General features: G+C 36.3%; 2 protein-coding genes across 2 annotated transcripts; one reads left to right on the top strand and one right to left on the bottom strand.

Moving 5' to 3' along the window:
* Positions 1-1,010: 1,010 nt before the first annotated feature.
* LOC140875417 (uncharacterized) lies at positions 1,011-3,997 on the top strand. Its single transcript, XM_073279093.1, has 8 exons — positions 1,011-1,210; positions 1,605-1,689; positions 1,777-1,845; positions 1,940-2,052; positions 2,354-2,465; positions 2,583-2,726; positions 3,362-3,536; positions 3,768-3,997. Exons 1-8 carry the CDS (start codon positions 1,159-1,161, stop codon positions 3,891-3,893), a joined length of 876 nt encoding a protein of 291 aa, XP_073135194.1. The 5' UTR covers positions 1,011-1,158; the 3' UTR covers positions 3,894-3,997.
* A 343-nt stretch (positions 3,998-4,340) lies between these two features.
* LOC140875208 (topless-related protein 1-like) lies at positions 4,341-10,673 on the bottom strand. Its single transcript, XM_073278851.1, has 26 exons — positions 10,575-10,673; positions 10,075-10,175; positions 9,815-9,994; positions 9,627-9,740; positions 9,404-9,562; positions 9,196-9,322; positions 9,020-9,116; positions 8,855-8,916; positions 8,610-8,760; positions 8,419-8,528; positions 8,264-8,330; positions 8,109-8,185; positions 7,938-8,033; positions 7,768-7,863; positions 7,569-7,696; positions 7,264-7,498; positions 6,998-7,162; positions 6,866-6,928; positions 6,612-6,755; positions 6,041-6,151; positions 5,691-5,870; positions 5,486-5,614; positions 5,286-5,381; positions 5,018-5,206; positions 4,737-4,903; positions 4,341-4,640 (listed from the first exon to the last, which is right to left on the bottom strand). Exons 2-26 carry the CDS (start codon positions 10,149-10,151, stop codon positions 4,511-4,513), a joined length of 3,150 nt encoding a protein of 1,049 aa, XP_073134952.1. The 5' UTR covers positions 10,152-10,175; positions 10,575-10,673; the 3' UTR covers positions 4,341-4,510.
* Positions 10,674-12,234: the final 1,561 nt, after the last annotated feature.

The raw sequence follows: 12,234 nt of genomic DNA, 5'->3' as shown, positions 1-12,234 counted from the left end.
TGGATGCAAACACAACTATCAAAAAAGGAGTTTGAGGACTTTGTGATTCATTCATGGACAGTTTGGAAAGAAAAACAGAACTTCATTCATGCCAATAACACGAAACCTTTAATGGAGGAGATCACTTGGAGCTCGATTTTTCTTACTAATTTCCGTGAGGCGAGTGTATTGGGCCATGTTGCCGATGTGAGCAGGGGGGACGGTTGGAAAAAGTTTGGAAACCGTCGGGATTAAGCTGTCTGAAACTCAATGTTGATGCATCTATCAATACAAATCTAAATCGGTTTAGTGTGGGTGGAGTGGTTTGAGATAATCAAGGTAGATTGATGTTGGTCTTTGGAAAACAGATTACTCAACCGATTTCAGTAGTTCATGAAGAGTTGTTGGCTATTCGAGAAGGTGTGAACCTGCTTTATGAAAAAAACTTCAGAGATGTGTAAGTAGTGTTTGATTTTCTCTTGGCAGTGCAAACAGTCACGACTGATCTGGAGAATCTTGGATATGAAAGATTGTGCGCGTAATATATGAGATGAAGATTACATAAACCGATGGTTTCAAAATTATATCATATTTCTAGATTGGCTAATAGAGTACATTGCTTGTTGCTTCTTCTTCTTCTTCACCGTTTGTTTGGTTGAATGGAGAATTTCCTTCTTGGCTGATACGACTTGTAATTGATGATTATCATTAATAAATTTACAAGTTTTTCCCTAAAAAAAATTATTTTACCATAGACCTAATATTATTTAAAAAATGGTTGCTTAGATGTCGTAAAAACGTGTGCTCAATAACTCGTTGTAGCAAGGGTTAAACGTGCAATTCTTACAAAAAATTAAGGGCTAGAGTGTCTATTAAAATTTCAAAAAAGAAAAGTGTGTATTTTTAATATTTTGCAGAGATCGATGCAATAAATTTTTTCAGTAGTAACATAACTCATTTATACAAAAATTCGAATGTATATATATGTGTATACATACATATGTATAATGGATGTATGTGCGGCGGTCCATTGCGGTGGCCGCATCACATAACCTCTCCAAGAAAATGAAAATTGTAGCAGAAGGGAGTAAAAGAAGAGCATAAACTGATGGGTGTCACTTTGCATCGGAATATAGAACTTTGCTGACCATCGGAAGAATCATTAGGGCTTTTGGCGATATGGAGAAGATCAGAAGAGCCTCTCACGCCGGTTCATGGTACACCGACAATCGTATGTGCCCTAAATTTCGCTTCATTTTCTTACCTCTAGATTATCTACTTCGCCTCTCCCACTTTTGCACTAATTTTTAATTTTTATTATTTTTGGTTCAGATTGACCGAAAATAGCTTAGTCGTAATTTTTCACCTAGGAAAGAATGAAAGAGTTCACATTTTTTATGTTTCGAGGCAGAAAAATGCCTTCTTGAGTTGATTATTCCAAGACTTTATTTTTTTTTTGTTCACAGGTTAGGATTTCATTCATATATTCCAAACTGAAGTCACCAATCTTTAAGTTGTGCTATTGATTCCTGTTTACGGAATTAGTGAAAAAATGTATAAACTTGTGTTTTATATAATACATTTGCTATCTTCAGAGAAGTGTTGATCTTGGCTTTCCTTTATAGCTACCAAATTAGCCGAAGAGCTCGATGGTTGGCTTAGGTCTTCCGGCTTGGCCAAATCTTCTGACATAAGAGGTGTAATTGCACCGTAAGTCGTTAATATCACTGTTCTTTTTTGTGTGATCACATGCGACAGTTCTGACACAAGTTTGGATGTTTTTTTTGAATTCACTAGTCATGCAGGTTATTCATATTCTGGTCGAGCAGCAGCCTATGCATTTGGAAACATAGACCCTGAAAACATGTGAACTTTTCACTTTTTTCGTCATATGATCATTGGTTTTTATAGCTCAAGCTTCCTCTCTTCCTAACTGTTGAAATGGCTCTTTACTTGGCAGTTCTCGGGTGTTTCTCCTCGGCCCATCTCATCACTATTACACTCCAAAATGTGCACTCTCAAAAGCCACTGTCTACAAGACACCAATAGGAGACCTACCTATTGATCAAGAAGGTACAGTGAATGAATCTAGTGTAGCTTCAATTCTTCCGTGTATCTCAGAGAAACTGCCATTATGTCCTTGTCTTAGAATCTTCTTTTAAATTGAATTCATTGGGACCTTTTGCATCATGATAGGTCCCCAATTTTGCTAAAAAACAATGTGGTTAAACTGCCATGATGCAATGAGTAATCATGAATTGTTCTTACCAATAGGTTCTCTGAGTAGTTCTATAGTATATTTTTTCCCAAGATATTCTTTTTCATGTTGGTTTCATGGACACCCATTTTAGTTTTTGCTTGGTTTTTGTACCAGTCATTGAGGAGCTAAAAGCCACAGGAAAGTTTGAATGGATGGACATTCACGTTGACGAGGCTGAACATAGCATGGAAATGCACTTGCCATATTTAGTTAAAGTATTCCAGGGGTATGATTGTGGCGAATCACAATTGGGCTTACTATTCCCTCTCTTCCATTTATATTCTGCACGTCCTTTTTATTACTATTATTATTTTCGGGGTAATATATTGAAGAATTTGAACAGGTATTCTGTAAAGATTGTGCCCATCTTAGTTGGTGCTCTTAGTGCTGAAAATGAAGCCATGTATGGCCGGTTGCTGGCGAAGTATGTGGATGATCCAACCAATTTCTTTTCCGTGTCTTCTGATTTTTGTCATTGGGGATCCCGGTATGTTGCATTCCTGATTTTTATTTCTGATCTGTTCTTTATCATGGTAATGACGAACATGTTCCATAGTAGTCTCATTGTCAGTTTTGCTACTCTCTATTTTTGTAACTATAACATTTCTTATGGAATAGAAGACCTTATTAAATCGGTAAAGGTATGTCATGTATAAAAACTACGACTTGTGTTATATTGTGCTGGTATGATTACTTAGATTTTGACTTCATACATCGTCATACAAAACTATCAAGATGTAGGGTTCCGAAATCCCACCTGAATGTTGTTTAGGGGGCGGGGACATGTACAGATGACACTCCAGTCAAGATATAATGCGCAGTTGATAACTTGAGCATTGAGACTGTAGCGATTGGGGCTTACATAACGTTTCAATAATGATGTCCTCGCACAACTTTATGTTAATTTTCAACTTCTATTTCCTCAAATCCCATGCAAGCACCCTTTTCCTTTATGTTTTATTTCCTCAACTTGGATTGTTTAGATGAAATTGGCATAAAGATTGAAATCCTGCAGATGCTCCTTTTAATCGCTCATGTTTGGATGGCTGTATTAACTATTAAATGAATGTGTCCTGTCACATATTTTACTGAAGCATAAAATGATTTTGATTTTTACTCTAGGTTCAACTACATGCGCTATGACAAGAAACATGGAGCGATCCACAAGTCTATTGAGGCAATGGATAAAATGGGCATGGATATAATAGAAACCGGAGGCCCAGATGCATTTAAGGAGTATCTCTTGGAGACGGACAATACCATTTGTGGACGGCACCCAATTAGTGTTTTTCTCCAAGTAAGTATCTCAAGATCCTTTTTAGAATTATTATGTAAACAAAAGGGCATCTTTGTTGTAGATTAATCTTACGGTGTAACATGTTTGTTTATTCGAATGTATTCTCGCCCTCTGTTTTCTCAATCTCAAAATAGAAATGCACGTAAGAGCACCTGCATACACGATCATTACGAATGAGATACTGTTCACTTCATCCATACTAACTTCTTTGCATATTTCAAATTCAACTAGATGTTAAAGCATAGCTCAACAAGGATGAAGATTCGTTTTCTCCGATATGAACAGTCTAGCCAATGCAAATCTATGAGAGACAGCAGTGTAAGTTATGCATCTGCCATAGCGAAGGTGGAAGCTTGAATTGGTTAAAAAGGAACATAAATTAGACCAACCTACCATTCAATGTCCTGTAACTCGTGTAACTTCTACTTTGGTTTCTGACAATAATAATTTACTTTCCTTTATTCTCTTGTTTTTCTGTTCCTTTGTAATTTGCTGCTGCAAAAGAATCGAGCAAAGCGATGGCCATGTTTATTTGATTTCAAAGTTGCTTTATTTGAGAACTTCTGACATAAAATATATAACAGGTTGCCTCTGATTTCTGGGCACATATATATATGCATGTGAATTCAAGAGCGTAGAAACGTTGTAGAAACCCAAAAAATTGTGGGAGGCAAAATCACATTTCATGTTTGTTTAAACGATGCGGGATTGGAATCGTTAGTCTGAAATTAATTTACATGGCTTGTTTTGTTCATCCCCTACTTGTAATGTCTGGGGAAAAAGAAAAGAAGAATGATTCTAAACAAGTACAAAAAAAGCCCTACTCTCCAATGAACCAGCTCCTTGTATATAGACATAAATAATGATGTTGGTTGTATAAAATTACAAGGGACTTTCATTTCCATCCTCAAAATCTCATGTAGTAATAAATTTATTTATTTGATTAATAATAATAAATAGTGAATCATGCACGCTCAATCCTCAGTCCATTTACCTTGCGATTCACCAGGCTCCATCACAACCACTCCACCATTGGATAATCCCAAGGCAAACTGGTTGGGGTTTTGTGGGTGAGAAGCCACCACAACTGGATACACATAACAACTGCATCCACAATAAAAAGCCAACAGCTAAAATGGTGTGTGCATCAACATACATACATTCATGCAAGTTTAATTTCCTTGGCCGAAATCGATATACCTGTGACGCGGCATTAGGTAGGCAGAAGGATCAATCTCAAATCTTGGTGTGAGATCTGATGTGCCAACTATCAAAACTATCCCATCTCTCATCACAGCACACACCAACTGGCTGTCGCATGAGTACGTCGCATGGGAAATCCGTGCACAGAACGCGGCGATGGGCCACTGAGAGTAGGATGTATAGAGGGGGGAGGGGGGGGGGGGGGGGGGGTGTAAATGTCATGTAGAAAAAACCAATTAGCTGGTTTAAAAAAAAAAAGAGAGAACCAACATCAGAACCTGTTTCACACATTGCAAAGTTGACACTTCATATATCGCAAGTTGAGTCTCGTGCACAACGAGGAACTGTTTCTGGCTCTTGTCGAGTTGGATGGTCGTCTCAGAAAGGTCTGAAGCAGACCATCCGATGGAAATCTGCAACATTGTGCTTCTCTTTTTCTCCCATGTAACAGAATCCCACACGATAATCTGCAGTCGTCATCTCTTAGTTTACTATTGATTGATGGTCCGAAAGAGCGGTATGACCAGAGCTGCTTGAATCACTAACCTGAGTATCCACTCCGGAAGAGACTAGTACATTTAAAGTAGTGGAGAAAGCAAGACCACTGATTCTGGTACGGTGACCTTCGAGCTTACTTATTACCTGAAAAATCAGCACTCAACACAGTACACATGCATCCTCTTCTTGTGTGCGCGCGCATGTGCATAAAGGATTTGAAAACAATGGGACGAAGATTGAATTCACACCTTATCCACACGTATGTTATAGATGAGAATGGTTGAATCATCCATACCAATCCCGATTATGTTGTTATCTGGAGGATAGAACACGATACTCGTTGCAGCAGGTGGTGGCGCCATCACATTTCTGATTTTCTGCATTCATCCACCACATTTTAGCTTGGATATTGAAATATACTGTCTAAAGACAGCACTAGTTTTTTAACTTTACCTTGAATACCAACATGTTGTACAAATTGATCATCCTCCCTGATGCTGAAACGACGTAAGAATCGTTCTTGGACAAAGAAAAACATGGTACAACCAAGTCCAGGCTGTTTTCAGGAAGATCGTTGGACATCAGTAATCCCTTCTTTGGTTGCCATAGTCGAGGGGAAAACTTTGTAGTTGCCTGCAGGAAGAGAGTACTTCTCAATGAATGAAAAGTTATCATTTTTCGCAGATAGAGACGCCGTTGGAAAAAACCAACGAGACAATCGAAAAGAACAAAAATGGAATGAAAATAACTTCCACTTGTTGATTTTTAAGCCGAAAATCAAACGAGATAAAACGAATTCTTACGCTGCCACTCAAATTAGAATCATTTTTTGACCATCTCCACAATAGATGTATCCCATCTTGAGCTAATGCCAAAATGCCATTACCTGCATGAGTGTATACCAGTCTTCGAATCTGCAACCATCAAATGGGATCATGTAAAACTGCTTGTTTTTCATATTCGTCTTTTTCGCATTATCTATGCACGTAAGTTAACTAGTGAAATTTTCAGCACAAATAAGAGCACTTCGAAATGAGGAACATGAGCATTCCCATAGTCGAGTTTCCGTTTCAATCCGGAGAATAAGTAAATGTAATCACCTATAACTCCCTCTAGTTTTCCCAGTAGTCTCTGCAAAGTTATGATATAAGATCGATTATCCCCAACCATACCAACTTTCAAATTATTAATCAAACACCATCTCAAAATTTCCAAAAAGAAAACTTTAGCTAGTAAAGTTTGCAAGAATTCTGAAATGACAAGAACAAAGAATTGGCAGAATCAAGCACATTCCCAACTCTTTTACACTTGCAATCAAAGGGACTGTAAAGACTTTGAAATAAAAATTTTAGAGCCAATTCATGTTAATCTTACCATATTCGTCTTAACTTCAGAAGTTAGCAGTATAGATTGGCAGCGTGAGATTCCGACAACTTTTGAAACGACTGGCATCTCCAAGTTGTTTGATTCTGCGGGCCCTTTCGCTTTTACATTTTCCAACATAGCCGGAACTTCATCCTATGAGTAACAATTTTTTTAGTTTGTGTCATTTCTATGCATAAATGTAAGAATAAAAACTAAATGACGCATGCCAAGAATTCTAGGATGAAGTTCAGAACACCACTCACCGATTGGACGTGCCCCTCCATGTCTCTAGCTATAAGAGGTACAGGATTGGGATTTACTGAAAGCTATACCCAAAATATAAACAATAAGAAACTATAAATGAGTAATCGATGACCAATTGCGCGAGGGCTGACCTTTCCAAAGGTTTCGGCTATGCATCTAGTGGAATAACCAGAAACAGCGGCGGAATCTTCCAGCAACTTAAAACCATGATCGTTTGCTAAGATTTTAATTTGATACTTGTCAGCAAAAACAGCCAAAAGAGTGCCTTTTTTGTTGAAGCATACAAATGGACTCTCCTTTAAAAGAAAAAAACACAGCAAGAGTAGAACATTAGACCACCATCTATCCCATGTATCTAGTAGCATAACCAAAAACGATATGTTAATGGAACGAATACCGGCAAACCACCATCTGCTTCGATAGATGCTAATATTTCAGAACTGTTTACATCCCAAATTTTGATCTTATGGTCATCACCAGCAGCCAAATATTTATTGCTGCATGTGTCAAATTTCACCATGTCCATAGGAAATTTGCGAAGTCCGAGGTAATTCCTAATGATAACACCTTCTACCTCATTCCATTCAACGATGTATGACTCTCCAATTTTGTTCATTCCACATGAAAATAGCCTGCAAGATTCAAAAAACTCAGTCTACAAAGGCAAAAAAATACAGACAGCCAAGGAATCCAGCCAATCACCTTTTCCCGTCGGTACTATAAGTCATTTTCATGCAACATAAACCGGGAGCAGCATAAGTAAGCCTTGATCCCAAATTGTCAAATAACCATGCTTTTATCTCACCACTTGTTGAGATGGACATTAAAAACTGCAACACAATTAGTGAGTTTGAGGGGGAAAAAAAGAAATAACATGGTGTTACAATAAACTAATTCTCACAGGAATATTTTCCTTCACATGAGGACATATGGAGTAGACGGGAGCTCCATGGCCTTGAAATGTATAATGTTTTGCACCAGTCACGGCATCCCAGACCTTAGAGATATGATAACAGACGATGGTCAATTACCGCATCACATATGTTGAATGTATTTGATAATGAAACTCACCTTAATCAACTTATCGTCACCACAGCTGATGGCGACAAGTCTATCATATGGTTTAGAGAATGCTAGATCATTTACGCTGCCAACATGGGCATCAATCTGGAAAGTGAACACTCATCATTGATGTTTCTGAATTACTATTACTACAAACAAAGAAAAGCTTACAAAAACTACCTCTAATTGGTTCTCAGCATAGTTGCCATTTTTATGATACGAATACAACCGTATCACGCGCTCTGAGTATGCGACCCCTGTTGTTTGAACACGAAGCCATCTAGATCAGCAGGAAAATAGATATTAGCAGCTAAGTTTAGGGATAATGTGCATACCAAATGATGTACCATCAGGGTTCCACAGTATACGATTGACAGAGATGGTGGGATTATTTTCCATGTCCTGATCACGCAGTGGATATAAATCAGTCAGGTCTCAGTTGTGATCATAGAGGAAAGTAGTGACTACTCATAGCCGAGAAGAGCTGTACCAGAAACACTTCCGATACTGACTTTACTTCCCGGACCATAAATTGTCTTTTGAATAACTGCTTAGCACCAGAAACATCCCAAATCTCTATAGCCGCATTATTTGTTCCAACTGGAAGAATAAGCTGACAGCTTTTATTAGCCTTTATAAAAACATAAGCTTGGCGAAGTATAATGGGAATAAAAGGTCAACCTAATAGCAGAGTCTCATGAAAGGGGTGAAAATCCATGCTGGTCGGTTGGGATCCCATCTCTAATACTCGTCTAACAGACTTGGGAAAGTCGATCAGCAGGTCTTTTGCAGCATTTTGATAATCGTTCCTAGAAATCGAATTTGACACTACCTGCATTATATTGCCTTGTCACTTGTTAGAAAATAATGGCCTTGGTTATTAACTGCAAGACACAAATATGTCGATTCACAGCATACGGTGTTACCTCATCATGATTCTTAGTTGATTTTATTTTTGAGGCGTCATGGCAATCCTTATGATCATCCTCTGAAGGAGCCAGTAAAGAGTTCCATTATTATTGTAGAAGAAATTTGTGAAAAACAAAATACAAGATGAAAATTCAAACACAAAACACAAGTTCAGACACCACCTTGGTTTGACAAGTTCTCAAGATCTATGATCCCAGCAGAAAATACAGATTCTGTCACCAAGGACTGATTAGCAGTTGCAGGCATGTACATGGGAGGCTGGAAAATAATTGAATCAAACAAAATTTAACAAGACGAAGCTAATATGAGAACATTAAATTCTTTATTTGAACCGTACCATTGAAATTTCCTCATTTGATTGTTTTTGTGCATCATCAGGTCCAGGACACCTGTGATCAGTAAAGAGGGTGTCTATATGAGGTTGCGGATGAGGATTCGAACAATGAATGTGCTGCCAGTTCAAGCTGCATAGTATCACATTATTTAGAATCAGCAAGACTAAGAAATGCGACAGAAGAGTGTTACACTTATATGTATAGAAATACCTCTGGTTAATCAATCGTCTCAACCTCGACTTGCTATATTGGGGAAACTTTGTTTTCCCCTGGAGAAGAGGATTTGCGTCGAGAACACCCCTAAGTTCATTTACAATACGTTTTCTGGCAGATTCAGTATCTCCATATGTTGTGAGTGAATGGTGTTCCCTGTTAATTCTGTCATAAGCAACTGTTATGTATTTTTACAGTTGTTCATGGACACATCATGTACCTGAAATCATCTAATGTCAGGAGTTGAGTCATTTCTCTATACAATTCTTTATTTGGTTGAGCGAAAACTTTCAGGTCCTTTTGTAGCATATCCAAAGCCGCCTTGCGATCATGCCTATGACGAAAAACAACATATTTGCGGTTTAAAGGAGTCTAATGAAATCGATTAACAAAGACTTTCTAGCTTACTTGTCTAATGCCTCAAGAAACTTTTGCTTCCGGATTTCAAAGTAAATCTTGGTCGAATATTTGTTATCTTCAACTCCAGTGAAACCTGAAAAATACTTCTCCGCATCCTCCCAATTCCCATCAAGAATCATGTCCTCAAAATATTTCATATCAAAGAAACAACCTGTCTCCTGCTCAAGCCTATTTCGATAATGGATGCAGAGTAAGTTAAATGCTACAAATTGGAAAATGGTATAAAAAAACACAGAATCCCAACTCACATGTGGGCAGTCCTTTTCAGGTTTTCTTCCTCACAAAATTGCAAGATCAAGAAGATGAGATCCTTGCTAAGTGACATTGCCAGATTATAATCTTTGAATCCCTTCACAGAAACAGCAAAGAAATAGTATGATACGAATTCGGAACCGTCGGCAGAACAGAACAACAATGGAAAGATGTAGTACAACTAAACAATCTTGGAATCAAGGAGAATTCAGCAAAAAAAAAAAAAAAAAAGAATTATAAAAATGAAAAACCAACACAATTGATTGACGACAAAATGGATTCAAATGAAGATCGAAACACGCAGTTGAAAGAAGAAAAGACGTGATTAAATGGTGGGTTTTTTTTTTATCCTCTCCCTTATGATTAAAACTTTCGAAGAACAAAGAAACGAGACAAAAGTGCATAGCAGCAATAATAACAACGGTATGTAAAACATATATTATATACTAGCAAAAGAAGAAGAAAAAAGCAAGAAAAAGGCAGTGGAGACGCCTACTTTAAGTGTTTCTTTATGGGTTGGAAAGAGGAATGAAACTAGAAAGTGGACTTGGACTCTGTTCTCTTTTCTCTACCTGTAGAAGAAGAAGGAACTCTCCCTCACTCCCTTATATATATATAGAGTGAAAATGAACACAAGTGGGAAAGCTATACGTCGAGGGAGATAAGTAGGTGTACTTATCATATAAGTCCTTGAAAAGTCACATATAATAAACGAGTAAATAGGGTGAGATTGGAACGTGGGATTGTATTTGTATCCGTAGAATCCCATGCTGTCGGAGGATGGGTAATAGATCGCACCCATTTAATGTTATGATATTAAACTACTAATGGTGACGCGCGCGCGATTTGTGTATATAGAACGTAGAAGATTTATTATTTTTTACAAATAAAAACGATTATATAAATTTGAATGATTTATGGGTTATTGTGACATAGTGAAACGAATCCATATGATTTTTTGTCGACAAACATAAAAGAAAATCGAAGTAAAAAAGAAAATATCAAGATCATTTTTGAAACGTTAAAAAAAAGTTTCATCAAATGTATTCATTTTTAATTTTTTTTTTTATTTATAGCTAGTGTATATACTAACTCGGTACCAAATATAAAAACTGCATTTTCTTTTTCATCTGTCCTATTAGGCATCGTTTGGTTCGAGGATAAGATAAATAATATTTGGATAATTAATATAATGTAATATAAAATAAATAGAAAATGATAGTTAATTTAGTATTTGATTTGATTGATAGATTATAATTTATTTGATTTGATTGAGTGAATTTTATATTAAAAATATAAATTAACATTTTGTCCTTTTGAGAATAAATAAAATATGAATAATATTATTTATAAGGATAATATAGTAATTTAAGTTCAATGATTTGATTGATGTAAGATAAATGATTAATGATTTGATTGATGTAAAATAAATAATTAATAGATGGATAAATAATATGACGAGAAAAACGCGAGATTGGATAGGATAAGTTGTACAAGTACTATTAGTACTTGTACCAAACGGTACCTTAGAGTCTAATTTTAATATTTAGTATTATTTTTTTAATCAATCTAACCTCATGTGCAAAAATTAAGTTCAATAATTTTTTATCCTATTAAAATATTCATTAAATAATGTAGAATTAGAAAATTTTTATCTAATATTTACTTGTCTTATATTTTTTTAAAAAAATCTCTCTTATAGTTTTCTTGATCCATGTGAAATACGGTTTTGTTCATGTCGCTCGCAGGGTACTACCCTGCGGGCGACGTGTAATCCCATGATTGGTTAAAATCAGTGGATTCCATGTGGGGTCCACTGTAACACCCGGTATTTTTAATTACATAAATCCGCCTGCATAATTAGGATATTTAATTATTTAAATTTATGATTTATGGGTTAAATAATTATGTGAATTAGTTATGCATGATTTAATTTATTTTTTTAAGCATTTAACCCATAATTAGTGAATTTTATGATTTTTTAGTATTTTTATTATTTGATCGCGTAGACGGGACCGTGGACGGACGAGACGACAACTTTCTAGCCAAATTATTTTATGAGCCTTTTTAGAGCCTTAAAATATTATTTTAAGTTTTATTATCTCAAAATTTTAAGTATTTAATTTTATTTAATTTTAGGGGTCATTTTTATCCAA

The sequence above is a fragment of the Henckelia pumila genome, chromosome 1 (assembly GCF_033568475.1).
Source record: "Henckelia pumila isolate YLH828 chromosome 1, ASM3356847v2, whole genome shotgun sequence".
Taxonomy (NCBI): Eukaryota; Viridiplantae; Streptophyta; class Magnoliopsida; order Lamiales; family Gesneriaceae; genus Henckelia; species Henckelia pumila.
Note: the sequence above shows the minus strand (reverse complement) of the source record. Positions and strands in the feature narration are given on the sequence as shown.